This window comes from Nomascus leucogenys, chromosome 24, assembly GCF_006542625.1.
Source record: "Nomascus leucogenys isolate Asia chromosome 24, Asia_NLE_v1, whole genome shotgun sequence".
Lineage (NCBI taxonomy): Eukaryota > Metazoa > Chordata > Mammalia > Primates > Hylobatidae > Nomascus > Nomascus leucogenys.
This window is the reverse complement of record NC_044404.1, coordinates 28,793,855-28,809,266: the sequence shown is the minus strand read 5'-3', so window position 1 is coordinate 28,809,266 and position 15,412 is coordinate 28,793,855. Positions and strand designations below refer to the sequence as shown.

General features: G+C 40.4%; 1 protein-coding gene across 13 annotated transcripts in view; it reads right to left on the bottom strand.

The window, feature by feature from the left end:
* EPB41 (erythrocyte membrane protein band 4.1) overlaps window positions 1-15,412 on the bottom strand; it is a 225,452-nt gene that overhangs the window by 80,535 nt on the left and 129,505 nt on the right. For all 13 annotated transcript variants that reach the window (XM_030805656.1, XM_030805657.1, XM_030805644.1 and 10 more), the window contains exons 6-7: window positions 14,653-14,728; window positions 11,980-12,198 (exon numbers count right to left, since the gene is read on the bottom strand). In XM_030805656.1, the coding sequence (XP_030661516.1) occupies window positions 11,980-12,198; window positions 14,653-14,728 (295 nt within the window). The remainder of the gene's footprint in view (window positions 1-11,979; window positions 12,199-14,652; window positions 14,729-15,412) is intronic.

The window sequence follows — 15,412 nt, the reverse complement described above, 5'->3', positions numbered from 1 at the left end:
AGCTATTTCATCTATCATTAGTTCTGCCCCCTTCTCTTCACTCTTTTTCTCCAACATACATAAGCTCCTCCTGCTAATTTTTCTTGCCAAGGAGATGACCAAATTAAATCCTCAGAGGGCATGGTGTAATTTACAATATCCTCTTATAGCTGCCTTTTTCTCTCCATACCCCTGAATTGAGTTATGGAAATTAAACAAGAGGGCAGCTGATGTTACTTAACTGAGGACTCTTAATCGGGGCAGGCTTGATGAAAAGAAAATTTCTGGTAACAGATGGTGTCCTGCCCACTGATATAAATAAAATAAACTGGTTAACAGAAGCACATAGATAATGGGGCTGCTTTCTCTGTTATTAATATGTCTTCATTACCAGGCATATAATGAATCAGATTTGTTTGAAAACAGTGAGTCTCACTGTCTAAACACTCGCTGTGACAGTCTTTTCTTCTCCTCTATAAACTTCCCCTCTTTTGAAAAGTGTTCATGAGCTGTTATATAGAGCTTTCAAGACAAAAATATCACTCCTAATGCTGCACAATTCAGACCAATCAAGTGTAACTTAACAGTAACAATAATGCAGCCACATCCCCAAGGAAAAAACATGTAAATGCCAGTTTCCCATAAGACTGCCTCAAGCTACAGAAAGCTGCAGGGGTCTCTTCATTTCACAAGGAAAAGTCTCTTCCAAATCTGTCTGTCTTTACCCTAATTAAAAGGACAAAGGATTCCTTGGAACAACCACCACCAAAATATGTATATAACAGGAGACAGGCTACAGATTTGTTACTGATTTAGCCTACATGAACAAACTTATTTTCACAAGCACTGAGGCATCACACCTAATTCTATTTATTAATGAACCTGAAATTGAAGATAAAAAAAGGAGAATGGGAAAATTAGCCCCTTATGCAAGTTTGTATATTCAAGTCATTAAAAACATTTCAGGAAAGTTTTGTAGTTTTTAATTTTTTTCCATCTAAAGTTACATTTTTTTCTAGTTAACATTACTCCTATTTTATGCTTCTGTTGTTGTTACTGTTATGGACGAGATGAATTTTAGAAAATTTTTTTTTTTTTTTTTTTGAGACAGGGTCTCGCTCTGTCACCCAGGGTGCAGTGCAATGGTGCAAACACAGCTCACTGCAACCTCCACTTCCCAGGCTCAAGTGATCTTCCCACCTCAGACTCCTGAGTAGCTGGGTCTACAGGTGCATGCCACCATGTCCAGCTAATTTTCTTATTTTTTGTATAGAGGGGGTCTCAGTATGTTGCCCAGGCTGATCTTGAACTCCTAGGCTCAAGCCATCCTCCAGCCTCAGCCTTCCAAAGTGGTGGGATTACAAGCATGAGCCACCACTCCAGCTGAATTTCAGGATTTTGAAGCTGGAAAGGAGCTTGAAGTTTAAAGAGTACAACAATTTCATTTTGCTGTTGAAGAAACAGGTTCTCCGGGATCACACTACCACAGGCAAGTTAGGACCCTTAGTTGAGACAGCAGACTTAAGTCAAAACTCAAGTCACAATACTTGGGCTGGAATCCAGGCTTCCGTACTTGTAAGTGGCCAGCCAGTGTCTCCCTCCATCTCGTCTATAAAACAAGAATCGTAATAACGCGTATTTCCAGACACTGGGATAGGCAATGACTTTTTTGTTTTTGCTAAGTGAATGAATGTTACTACTGGGATCGAAATGAGATAATGGTGGTAAAACTGCTTTATAGACATGAGTAGTTATTACTGCAGCCTTAGTTTTCTGATACTCTAGTGGTTCATCTACACACAAATCATAAAATTAAGAGACACAATTTGGATCACTTGAATTTGAAGACAAATTGTAAAACATTAAGTAAAGCTATTATGATAAAATCTTCCCTATACTCACTCCTCCTACCCTACCCTAAGGGACATTAAGGGGTCAATCAATTTGAATACAGATTTAAATTTCACAGTATGTAGTTACATGCTTCTATAAATAAGCATGCTTTAAAAAATAAGGAGAGATCAGGCCAGGCACAGGGGCTCACGTCTGTAATCCCAGCACTTTGGGAGGCCGAGGCAGGCGGATCACCTGAGGTAGGGAGCTCAAGACCAGCCTGACCAACATGGAGAAACCCCGTCTCTACTAAAAATACAAAATTAGCTGGGCGTGTTGGCACATGCCTGTAATCCCAGCTACTCAGGAGGCTGAGGCAGAAGAATTGCTTGAACCTGGGAGGCAGAGGTTGTGGTGAGCTGAGATTGCGTCATTGCACTCCAGCCTGGGCAACAAGAGTGAAACTCCGTCTCACAAATAAATAAATAAATAAATAAGGAGAGATCTTTTAAACTTCCTTGTTAGTTGAAATTATTTATATTTGAAGTTTGGCTGATGTTTGCATTTAAAATTTTTTAGCTAATTGTTAGCCAGGCTCAGTGGCACGCACCTATAGTCCTAGCTACTCTGGAGGCTGAGACAGGAGGATTGCTTGAGTCTATGAGCCCAGGCGACATAGAGAGACCTTGTCTCAGCCGGGCACGGTGGCTCATGACTGTAATCCCAGCACTTTGGGAGGCCGAGGCGGGTGGATCACCTGAGGATGGGAGTTTGAGACCAGACTGACCAACATGGAGAAACCCCGTCTCTACTAAAAGTACAAAATTAGCCGGGTGTGGTGGCACATGCCTGTAATCCCAGCTACTTGGGAGGCTGAGGCAGGAGGATCGCTTGAACCCGGGAGGCAGAGGTTTCAGTGAGCTGAGGTTGCGCCATTGCACTCCAGCCTGGGCAACGAATGAAACTTCATCTCAAAAAAAAAAAAAAAAAAAAAAAAAAATGTTGAGAGACCTTGTCTCCAAAAAAAGAAAAAGAGTAATTTTAGCTGGGTGCGATGACCTATAGTCCCAGCTACTTGGGAGGCTGAGACAGGTAGATTGCTTGAGTTTAAGGCTGTAAGTGAGTTACAATGACACCTGTAAATAGCACTGCACTTCAGGTTACACAACATAACAAGGTCTCTTTACAATTTTTTAAAAAATATAATTCTAACTTAAGAATTTTTTTTTTTTTGAGATGGAGTCTCACTCCGTTGCCCAAGCTGGATTGCAGTGGTGTGATCTCGGCTAACTGCAACCTCCTCCTCCTGGGTTCAAGTGATTCTTCTGCCTCAGCCTCCCAAGTAGCTGGAACTACAGGCACCCACCACCATGCCTGGCTAATTTTTGTATTTTTAGTAGAGACGGGGTTTCACCATATTGGCCAGGCTGATCTCAAACTCCTGACCTCATGATCTGCCCATAAAGTGCTGGGATTAAAGGCGTGAGCCAAAAAAAATTTTTAAGAGACAGGGTCTTGCTCTGTCACCCAGATTGGAGTACAGCGGCACCATCATGGTTCACTGCAGCCTTGACCTCCCAGGTTCAAGTGAACTCTTGGGCTCAAGCTGTCAGCTCACCTCAGCCTCCAAAAGTGCTCGAATTACAGGCATGAGCCACCATGCCCAGCCTTAAAATTTCAATGTATTTATTTATGTCAGTACGGACTCATGAATTTTCATCTTATTCAATGCAGTTTATCAATTATTTTCCTTATCTATTTTAATGTTTAAATTGCCCCAGATTTGGTAGTGGGAACCTCTCCAAGCTGGATTCTGTGTCCTTCTGACCATTTCCCATCATTTTTCCAGTACTTCCTTCTGACACAATGTATAGTTAGAGTATGTATCTGTGTATGTATCTACCTTTTTACACCTATATTTCTATATCTACCTATCTATATATTGGAAACCACAAGTTCACATCGAAGCCTCCAGTTTTAACATGATATCCTAACAAGGTTCATTTTAGTTTCTCCCTTTCCATAATTTGTGTCTCACTTTACTGACAGTGAGAAACCTGGCTCCCATTACCCTGAATACACTGACTAATTTGATCAATCCCTCTATATAATCATATAATCTCTCACTGCAGCCACAAACCGCTACCGTATGTGGATGTCCTCCTCACTCTACTTGAACCCTGAAGTCCCCATTCTGGGCTACTCAGCACACGTGGATGTCCTCCTTACCTCACCGGGGTTCTGACTGCTGGTGTGGGACCATCTCTCCACGCTGCTTAGGCTTTGACACTCTGCATCAAGCACCACCCCGTAGGGATGCCCTCCACAGCCTGTGTAGGCTTTTCCCCCACATGGATGCCCTTCTTGCTCTGCTTGGCTTCTGAAACCCACCACCAGGTACCCACACACGACTACCATCCTCATCCACTTGAGCTCTGACTCTTCATGCCAGGCTGCCCTCCAACCCACGGACCCACTCCTCACTCTGCTTAGGCCTCAACATCCCAAGCCAGACTGCCCCTCTGCAGGATGACTACCTTGCTCTGCCCCACCTAATGTTGCCAGAAAGCTTTTTCTGATTATAAAAATCGTACACATTCACTGTATAAAATTTGGAAAATATCATGAAGAGCATAGAAAAAATTTATAATCTCCCCACCCACAGATATCTGTGCATGTTACCACAACACGCATATTTGAAAAATTAATATCACAAAATAAATTATTTTTTGCCTTAAATTTTAATGATCAAGGTTTTCCCTAAAATTTCCAAGACCTTTGAAAGTCATAACAAACCAGCTGGGAAGAGATCAGATACCACTAAACCATTAAAAGTACTGTCTGGAATTTATTCAGTACAACCTAATAATTTACTACTTGTAAGTACCGCAGCTTACAAAAGTACCTGACCAGGAAGCTCTGGCACTAGTTAACTCTTGCTCATTAAAAAGAGAAGTGACAATAAAGTTTCCCTGCATTTATTTCAAGCAAGTGGGATCAGGATAGAGCTATTCACTGAGTTCCAGTGTTATGTGACCCCCTTTTAATAATGTTTGTTATATCTCCTAATTAAGCATTGTGATTTCAAAGAATTAAGTGGGGGACAATAGACAAGTTTACATACCTTCCTAATACCCATAAATGGAGGGCAATTAATTTTAAAGCTTGATTTGCTAGTGTAAATTTAAAGTGTTAATTATAGCTTTAAAATCCCAGTCTGGGCAAAGGGCCACTACTAAGGAGTCCATTTACGCAGGCTGTCTTCTATTTGAGAAGTGCTTGTACTGCCCTTTCCAATGCATAGTAAAATGCATATGCCTCAGCGGGAGTTTCTTTGGATTAGTTAAAATGCCATGTTGTTGGACATAATTAAATTGTTCCTTTGGGTTTGTGAGGGTTGCAAATCTTTCCAAAAAGGAGCAAGTAAATTCCAAGATGACAGACTCCTAAATGTTCTGGTCATGGTGATTCATTATTGCTCAATTTCTACCACATCTCTAAGAGAACATCAACTGAACGATATCCATTTGTCCCTTGAGATTGTTTCACCTAATTGGGTTTACATTCTGATAAAGGTTAAAACTAGTTCTCCAAACCAAGACACATAAATTCATCACTTGTGAAGTGAGGATAAGAATTTTTTTTATTTATTTTTATTTTTTATTTATTTACTTTTTGAGATGGAGTCTCGCTCTGTCACCCAGGCTGGAGTGCAGTGGTGCGATCTCAGCTCACTGCAACCTCCGCCCCTCCAGGTTTAAGCAATTCTCTGCCTCAGCCTCCGGAGTAGCTGGGATTACAGGTGCGTGCCACCAAGCCCGGCTAATTTTTTGTATTTTTAGTAGAGACGGAGTTTCACCATTTTGGCCAGGCTGGTCTTGAACTCCTGACCTCGTGATCCACCTGCCTCGGCCTCCCAAAGTGCTGGGATTACAGGTGTGAGCCACCACGCCCGGCCTTTATTTTTTTTTTTAGATGGAGTCTCGCTTTGTCACCCAGGCTAGAGTGCAGTGTTGTGATCTCGGCTCACTGCAACCTCCGCCTCCTGGATTCAAGCAATTCTCCTGCCTCAGCCTCCAGAGTAGCTGGGACTACAGGTGCACGCCACCATGCCCAGCTAATTTTTGTATTTTTATTAGAGATGGGGTTTCACCATGTTGGCTAGGATGGTCTCGATTTTCTGACCTCGTGATCCACTTGCCTTGGCCTCCCAAAGTGCTGGGATTACAGGTGTGAGCCACTGTGCCCAGCCAATAATTATTATTATCCTAGCAGATATTTGAACTCTCACTATATACTGTCATTATACTAATCACTTTATATAAATTTTCTGATTTAACAATTAGGAAATTTACATTATTGCCCTTATTTTTCAGATGAAAAAACTGAAGCTTAGAGAGCTTAAGTAACTTACCAAGAGGCACACAGTTAACAAGGAATGGATTCTGAATTTAAAGAAAGGCTGACTCCAGAGCCCAAGCTTTCAACTATGGTGCCCTACTGCCCCAACTCAGTGGTTCTCAAACTTTTTTGATCTCAGGACCTCTTTATTCTCTTAAAAATTATTGTAAAAATTATTGAGGACCCTAAAGAGCTTTTTTTTTTTTTTTTTTTTTGAGACGGAGTTTTGCTTTTGTTGCCTAGGCTGGAGTGCAATGGCGTGATCTCGGCTCACCACAACCTCTGCCTCCCGGGTTCAAGCGATTCTCCTGCCTCAGCCTCCTGAGGGGCTGGGATTATAGGCATGTGCCCCCATGCCTGGCTGATTTTGTATTTTTAGTAGAGACGGGGTTTCTCCATGTTGGTCAGGCTGGTCTCGAACTCCCGACCTCAGGTGATCTGGCCACCCTGGCCTCCCAAAGTGCTGGGATTACAGGCATGAGCCACCGTGACTGGCTAAGAGCTTTTCTTTATGTGCCTTATAGCTATTAGTATTCACTATATTAAAATTGTTTTAACTAAGGAAAATTTAAAATGTTTATTAAATTTCTAAAAAGTAACAGTAATCCAGCCAAGCATGGTGGCTCACATCTGTAATCCCAGCACTTTAGCAGGCCGAGGCAGGCAGATCACCTGAGTTCAGGAGTTCAGGACCAGCCTGGCCAACATGGTGAAACCCTGTCTCTGCTAAAAATACAAAAATTAGCCAAGTGCGGTGGCAGGCGCTTGTAATCCCAGCTACTTGGGGGGCTGAGGCACGAGAATCATTTGAACCCAGGAGGCGGAGATTGCAGTGAGCCAAGATCACATGATTGCACTCCAGCCTGGGCGACAAGAGTGAAACTCCATTTCAAAATAAAATAAAATAAAATAATAGTAATCCCATTACTTTTTAACATAAATAACATAATTTCTGAAAAATACCAATATTTTCTGAAAAAGTGATGAAAAGGTAACTTTGCTTTACATATTTACAAACCTCTTCAATGTCTGGCATAGAAGACAGCTGAATTCTCCCAACTGCTTCTGCATTCAATCTGTTGCAATATATTGATTTGGCAGTATGTGAAGAAATCTGATCTCACACAGAGATGTAGTTTGAAAAGGGGTGACTATGAATTTAAAATATTCTTTTTTTTTTTTTTTTTTTTTGAGACGGAGTCTTCCTCTTATCGCCCAGGCTGTAGTGCAATGGCACGGTCTTGGCTCACTGCAACCACCGCCTCTCAGGTTCAAGCAATTCTCCTGCCTCAGCCTCCCAAGTAGCTGGGATTACAGGTGCCCACCACCATGCCTGGCTAATTTTTGTATTTTTAGTACAGACGGGGTTTCGCCATATTGGCCAGGCTGGTCTCGAACTCCTGACCTTGTGATTCGCCTGCCTCCGCCTCCCAAAGTGCTGGGATTACAGGCATGAGCCACTGCACCTGGTCTAAAATATTCTTTTCTGGTATTACACTAAAACTTATCAATGGCAGTTTCTTAAAGATAATTTTCAACGTGAAATGTAGAAACTTATCAATGAACTTTTTGTACTGTTACATTAAAATCCATTGGTCTACCTTGCATTTTGAACGGATCTTTTACCTGTGCATGATTTTTTTAACACTGTGCATTTCTAATCTGAAAAATACTTACTCACTAAGTTATGAAAATCTTCCAAATCTTGATACAATATGTGTATAAAAAAGTCACATTCATTAAAATCACCACCGACCTTAGCAGAAAAGTCTTTAAAAGTGTCAAGATCATAGGGATATATAAAAGTTTTCCAAAATTCTAATTTTTACCAGAAAGCCTGAATTTTGTCATTAGCAACAAATACTATCAGTTGCTTTCCTAAAAAGTACTAGCTCATTTCATTTTTGAGAAAATGTGTGTCAAATAAGCGAGTCTGAATAATCATAGTTCGTCATTTTTTCAAGAAAACATGGTGTTTTATAGAAAAGATGGCCACCGGGCGTGGTGGCTCATGCCTGTAATCCCAGCACTTTGGGAGGCTGAGGCGGGTGGATCACGAGGTCAGGAGATTGAGACCATCCTGGCTAACACGGTGAAACCCCGTCTCTACTAAATATACAAAAAATTAGCCGGGCATGGTGGCTGGCGCTTGTAGTCCCAGCTAGTCGGGAGGCTGAGGCAGGAGAATGATGTGAACCTGGGAGGCGGAGCTTGCAGTGAGCCGAGATCGCCCCACTGCACTCCAGCCTGGGCGACAGAGCGAGCCTCCATCTCAAAAAAAAAAAAAAAAGATGGCCAATTCAGCTCACAACTCAATTGCACAAGTGCTTTTCCTTGAGACAACTGTTGTGCTTCGGTATGCAGCAGAAATGCTTTGTGTGTACTTCCCATCTAATCACACAGAATATTAAATAGAAATGTATTCAAGACTTAATAAAACTAATACTTTTTGTTGCTTCATTAGGAAAATTCTAAGGTAAGCTGGCTTTCTTTTTAACTGCAAGTGTATGCTGGAGAACAATATAATGACTCTTAGTACAGTTTGCTGCAACTGCCTTGATTTGTGCCCCACCCACTTCAACACAGTGAAAAAGGCAAATAACATCTTAGCATTATTACAAAAATAATTTTGACTTCATGGACCCCTTGAAAGAATCTTGAAGATCTCCAGGGTCTATAGACCACCCTTTGAGAACCGTTGTCCTAACTCAAAGGGTGGTTATAAAGATTAAACGTGATGTTGTACGTAAAGTGCTTATCATAGTATCTGGCACATGATAATAGATGCACAATAACTGGCTACTTATTATGATGATTATGTAACAATTCTATAAAGGAGAATCAAGCATTGGATGAGAGACTATAAGTCCTCTCAAACCTGAGATTCTATTATGATCAGATAACCATTAAAACACTCATTAGGCCGGGTGCAGAGGCTCATGCCTGTAGTCCTAGCACCTTGGGAGTCTTGAGGCTGGAAGTTTGAGACCAGCCTGGACAACACGGTGAGACTACCATCTCTACAAAAAAATTTAAAAATTAGCTGGGCATGGTAGCAAACACCTATAGTCCTAGCTACTCAGAAGGCTGAGGTGAGATGATCACTTGAACCTAGGAGATTGAGGCTGCAGCGAGCTATGATCACACCACTGCACTCCACTCTGGGCAAGAGTGACACTCCATCTCTCTTTAAAAAAAAAATCAGAGACAGATTTCAAGCACCAATCATAATCTGACATCATCATTTTCTGCGGTTCAGCTCTATGGCAGCAGTAAAATATTTTCTTTTACTATTTTACTGATTGCCCAAAGGTTATATTATAACTAATAAAAATATTTTTAAATTATTAGATATTAAAAATAATATTTCCGGCCGGGCGCGATGGCTCACACTTGTAATCCCAGCACTTTGGGAGGCCGAGGCGGGCGGATCACGAGGTCAGGAGATCGAGACCACGGTGAAACCCCGTCTCTACTAAAAATACAAAAAAAATTAGCCGGGCGTGGTGGCAGGCGCCTGTAGTCCCAGCTACTCGGAGAGGCTGAGGCAGGAGAATGGCGTGAACCCGGGAGGCGGAGCTTGCAGTGAGCAGAGATTGCACCACTGCACTCCAGCCTGGGCGACAGAGCAAGACTCCGTCTCCAAAAAAAAAAAAAAAAAAAAAAAAAAATAATAATAATAATAATAATAATAATAATATTTCCCTACAGTATTGACATTCTAATTAATCAAATTATTTTGTTTCTTTCCAGTACTTGCTTTTCTATGTATATATGCATATATTTTTTATATGTCCATATATTTTTATATATGTAAATGCTGAAAATCATAACCAGAATATAAATAAAAGTGCTGCAATCCCAGCACTTCTGGAGGCCAAGGCAGGTGGATCACGAGGGCAGAAGTTCAAGACTAGCCTGGCCAAGATGGTGAAACCCCGTCTCTACTACAAATACAAAAAATTAGCCAGGCGTGGTAGTGGGTGCCTGTAATCCCAGCTACTCGGGAGGCTGAGGCAGAGAATTGCTTGAATCCGGGAGGTGGAGGCTGTGGTGAGCCAATATCATGTCACGGCACTCCAGCCTTGCCAATAGACCGAGATTCCGTCTCAAAAATAAAAATAAAAAATAAAAACAATAAAAATGTATTCAAAGACAATGTAACATGCTTAAGTTATAATCATCAACAAGTTGAAAGTGGTGTATTTAGTGATTCCAGACATTGGTACTAGAATAAGTCCAAACTTAAAAAGCAAACGTGCAGTTCTCTTTGGAAATAGTGTGACCCCAAGAGAGATGGGTAACTCCTATAAGACTACTGCTATGTAGGTTGTAGACTTTAAAGTCCTTAGTGTGGTCCTCATGACTGAGGTACCTGAACCTACAGGGGCAATAATGCACCTAGAATTGAGACACCTTAAGTTACAGCTCTCTCATTTGAAGCATCCCAATCCATGCAATCCTATTCCAACTACCCCAAGGAGAACAAGATGGCTCAATGGCTAGAAAGAATACTTTTTACTATCATGGCAAGCCTACCGACACCACTCTTTGGATTTCTCTTTGAGCAGTGTGATCCTTTGGAGCTTTGAAACCTAACTCATGCTAACATAACTTAGGGTACTAATTCAAGGCCAAGGTCAGACTTTCACATTAATATGCTAAGGCAGTTTATAGAACTAAGCTATAGCAAGTCACTCAAGTAACAATGAATGTATGCAGAGGAAGAAACACAAATTATTCTGGCATTTTAATATTAGCTAATATTTATTGAATTTTTTACCATGTGAAAGACGTTGTGACATTGTATTCAGTATTTTACACACATTACCTTTCAATGGTGTGATCTCAGCTCACTGCAGCCTTGACCTCCCAGGCTATCCTTCCACCTCAGCTACTTGCCACAGGTGTTCTCCATCATGCCTGGCTAATTTTTAAATTATTTGTAGAGATGAGGTCTTGCTATGTTGCCCAGGCTGGTCCCAAACACTTGGGTTCAAGTGATCCTCCTGCCTCGGCCTCCCAAAGTGCTAGGATTTCAGGTATGAGCCATTGCGCTCAGCCCACAATACCTTTTCTAAACCTAGCAGTCCCCTAGTTTCTCTGAGGTGATAATCTCCATCAGAAATATAAGAAACCTGAGGCTCAGAGAAGTTATAATTGAAAGACCTAAGGTCACAAGGTTGGAACCAAGGTCAAGATTTCAACCCAGCTCAGACTGACTGTAAACTCTTGCTCTTGATCACTTGATAACTCCCAACATTACCAATCATTTTCGTGTATAAAAGCAGTATAGTCAGTGAATTTAATAAAGACTTTTAACAATACTTCCAAGAGTTTCATGGGCCCTCTGAAATCTATCCACGTATAAAGATCTCAAATTAAAAACCCCTGCTCTAAGGATCTCAAGGTACCTAATGCAGCATAATGAGCTTTAAATCTGATAAAAAATAAAAGGTAAGGAAACAAAAATAATAATAGCTGCCACTTGCTGAGCACTGAGCCAGCCACTGTGCTAAGTGCTTTACATATATTCCCTCATTTAGTTTTCATCCTACAATGCAATGCCCATTACTCTGAGGAGAAAGCTTAGATTAAGAGAGGTTAAGTAACCTGCCCAAAGTCAAACAGTGGAGGAAACTGAGTTCACATGACTCTTTCTGTGGCACCATGATCCCTCTTAGGCAAACACCAAACCAATACCATGTTAAGTGTTTAAACTAATTGCCAAAACAAACACCGAACAAACCCTGGAGACATATTCACCTGTATGACTTATGCAGTTCCATGACCTTCTCTTCAAGTTCCTTGGTCTGATTCGGGGCAAGTTTAAAATCACTAACATAATCCACGCCATGGAGTTCTGGGTCGTAGTCTCCCAGTTCAGACTGGATGGTGTAAGAACCTAATAATGCTAAGGTTGCAAAGGAACAGGGCAGACGTCCTGCAACTATGTCCTGCCGAAGCTGAAGACATAAATAATATCTACAGCCAAAAGAGAAAAAATGTTATGTCAGCAACAACAACAAAATATAGAGAGAAAAAGGAGAAAAGGGGAGAAAGAAAAAAGGAGAGAGAGAAAAAATAAGGAGACAGAAGAAAAGAAAGCGATTAAGTAAATATGAGATAATACTAATAACCGTTCAATCTAGGTAGTGGGTATATGGTAGTTCATTGCACTATTATTTCTCTCTGTGTGTTTGAAATTTTTACATATTAAAACTTAAAAAAATACTGTAACTATATTGGACACATGTTTAGAAAGAGGAAAGTTTAGAAAAGTCTAAAGGAAGTAATGAAACTAATTTTTTTTTAAGTATACTAAGTACCACAGATATATAAATTATCTCACCTAATCTTCACACACACACACACACACACACACACAAACTTGTGAGGTGGGTATCATTGCCAGATTATAGATGAGGAAGCAGCTCAGAAGCTTAGCGTGCTCGGTGTCAGGTAGTAATAAAGACTGGCTCCAAAACCAGGCCCTTTCTTTTCTACCACATTGCTATGCCAAGTGTGCAGATATAGTCCTTCATATACAAAGATGACATTACTGACATTCTCACTAGGATATAAATATTCTGGTGTATTTTCTCTCCAAGATGAGTTAAGTCGCATGCAGCCTTCTACATACTATTAGCCACCTTGTAAGACTAATCCCATCTGTGTGCTAAACTGTTGGGAACTGCAGTTTGCAGTTAAAACAGTTCAGTCCAACAAACCAACTGAGTGCCTTACCACGTTCAGACACTTTTCTCTCCATCAGTGTAACGTTCGCACCTATGGCCCTGACTTCCTTACCACGTGTTCTAATTGACTGAGTTGACCAATTCAGACTGTTTTACTAAACAGGAAAGTATTATTAAATTGACAATTCCTAAATTAATTAGAATCATATCTTTGCTTCTAAGATGTTAAATAACATTTTGCTATAATTAGTCACAACATACATTTTTTTAAATGTCAGAACAATGCCAAACGAGGCACAAAAATTTTAAACTCCTCTAAAATGTAAATAATTAGCAAAGATTTTTAGAAATATGTTTTGTTTTATACATAAGCCTAGATGAAGAAAGACGATTAAGTAGCAATTCCAAAAGACAAATATTACTGTGAAAAAGAAATAATCAAAGGAATTTTTTAAGGCAGAAATCCGGCATCTCAACTTCAAGAATGTACTGAGGATGACTAGACGACAAATAATAAGGAAAAAATGGTATTGACTTTGTATAGAACTTAATAATCAGATTTTTAAAGAGGTTAGTCTATTCTCTTATTTGAGAGATATGGAAACTATCTAGGCCTAAAGACTATAAATCTGCCTGGAATCAGATAGTTAGCAGCAAAATCAGAAATAGAAAGCAGTTACTCAACAACCAACAGTTTAACAAACATTTGACAAGCATCTCCTATGGATAAGACCCTATGCAAGATGCCATGAATATAAATATGCACAGTAGTACTTTTTATAATATATTGATTTTCCATTTTCTTTTTTAGTTAATATTTTTATAGAATCCAATAAAAGCCATTTTCTTAAAGACATCAGTAGGCTGTTTTTAAAGAGTACAAGATTTAATAAATTAGGTGGGCTCCAAGGAAGATTCAGTTCAGGGGATCAAGTACTTCATCAAACGTTTTAAAAGGGAGATAGGAAGAAATAATAATAACACTTAGACTTTCAGATTTTTGATACCTATAAGAAGGAAGACGGTGCCGGGTGCAGTGGCTCAAGCCTGTAATACCAGCACTTTGGGAGGCCGAGGTGGGCGGATCACCTGAGGTTAGGAGTTCAAGACCAGCCTGGCCAACATGGCGAAAACCTGCCTCTATTAAAAATGCAAAAAAAAAAAAAAAATTAGCAGGGCGTGGTGGTGCACATCCATAATCCCAGCTACTCGGGAGGCTGAGGCAAAAGAATCGCTTGAACCCAGGAGGCTGAGGTTGCAGTGAGCTGGGATCGCACCACTGCACTCCAGACTGGGCGACAAAAGCGAAACTCCATCTCAAAAAACAAAAAAACAACAACAAAAAGAAGGAACATGGTGGGAAACGAATATGAAAAGAGACCCCAAAAAACAAAACAAAAAACAGTAGAGCCATTTTACCACTGTATTTGTGTCCTGCCCTTTTGGAGGGTGCTGGTAGGAGCCCTGCCCACAGCTTGGCATAATATCCATGATAAGCAAGGCCAGTTCCCCTGCCAATTTCCTGATATTTGTGATACAGGTCACAGATACTTAAGGCTTTTAGATTCACTTATTTGTATGCCTGCCTTGAAGTGATGAGAAACTTTCAATCTTAGGCTACTTAATATCATTATTTTTCTTCAGTTCTGAATAGGGAATTAGCAGAGCTTATGGTGGTAAGAATTACTATCTCATCATACACATTACTATATGATAAATTACATATTTATTACTTATTTACCTTGTTATGTCTTCTGTTAACTGTGCTGGGTCAGGTGGATAAAACTTTACATTAAATGTAAAATTCCAAGGGACACCTATAAAAATAAACACAAAATAATTTTACGTTTATACCTAAGTTTCTAATTGTTGGAAGTACCTCAAAATATTCAAACATTTCTCTTTTTCTTTTTCTTTTTGAGACGGAGTCTTGCCCTGGTTGCCCAGGCTGGAGTGCAGTAGCGTGATCTCGGCTCACCACAACCTCCGCCTCCCAGGTTCAAGCGATTCTTCTGTGTCAGCCTCCTGAGGAGCTGGGATAATAGACATGCACCACCACGCCTGGCTAATTTTGTATTTTTAGTAGAGACGGGGTTTCTCTATGTTGGTCAGGCTGGTCTCAAACTCTCGATCTCAGGCGATCCGCCTGCCTCAGCCTCCCAAAATGCTGGGATTACAGGCATGAGCCACTGCGCCCAGCCTACATTTCTCTTTTTCTATTAATACATCTTTAAATATTTTCATGCTTGGTGGATAAAACAATTTTTTAAAAAGAAGAAAGTTGCTTAGATATCACTTAAGGATTTGAGCTAGAGGATCTCATTTTTTGCCCGACTTAATATAACAGTTTGATTTATAAAGGATTAGAACTACATAAACAAGGCTGTGCACAGTGGCGCATGCCTATCATGCCTCACTTAATGACAGAGATACTCTGAGAAATGCTGGGTCTACAGGCATGTACCACAACACTCAGCTAATTTTCAGATTTTTGATAGAGA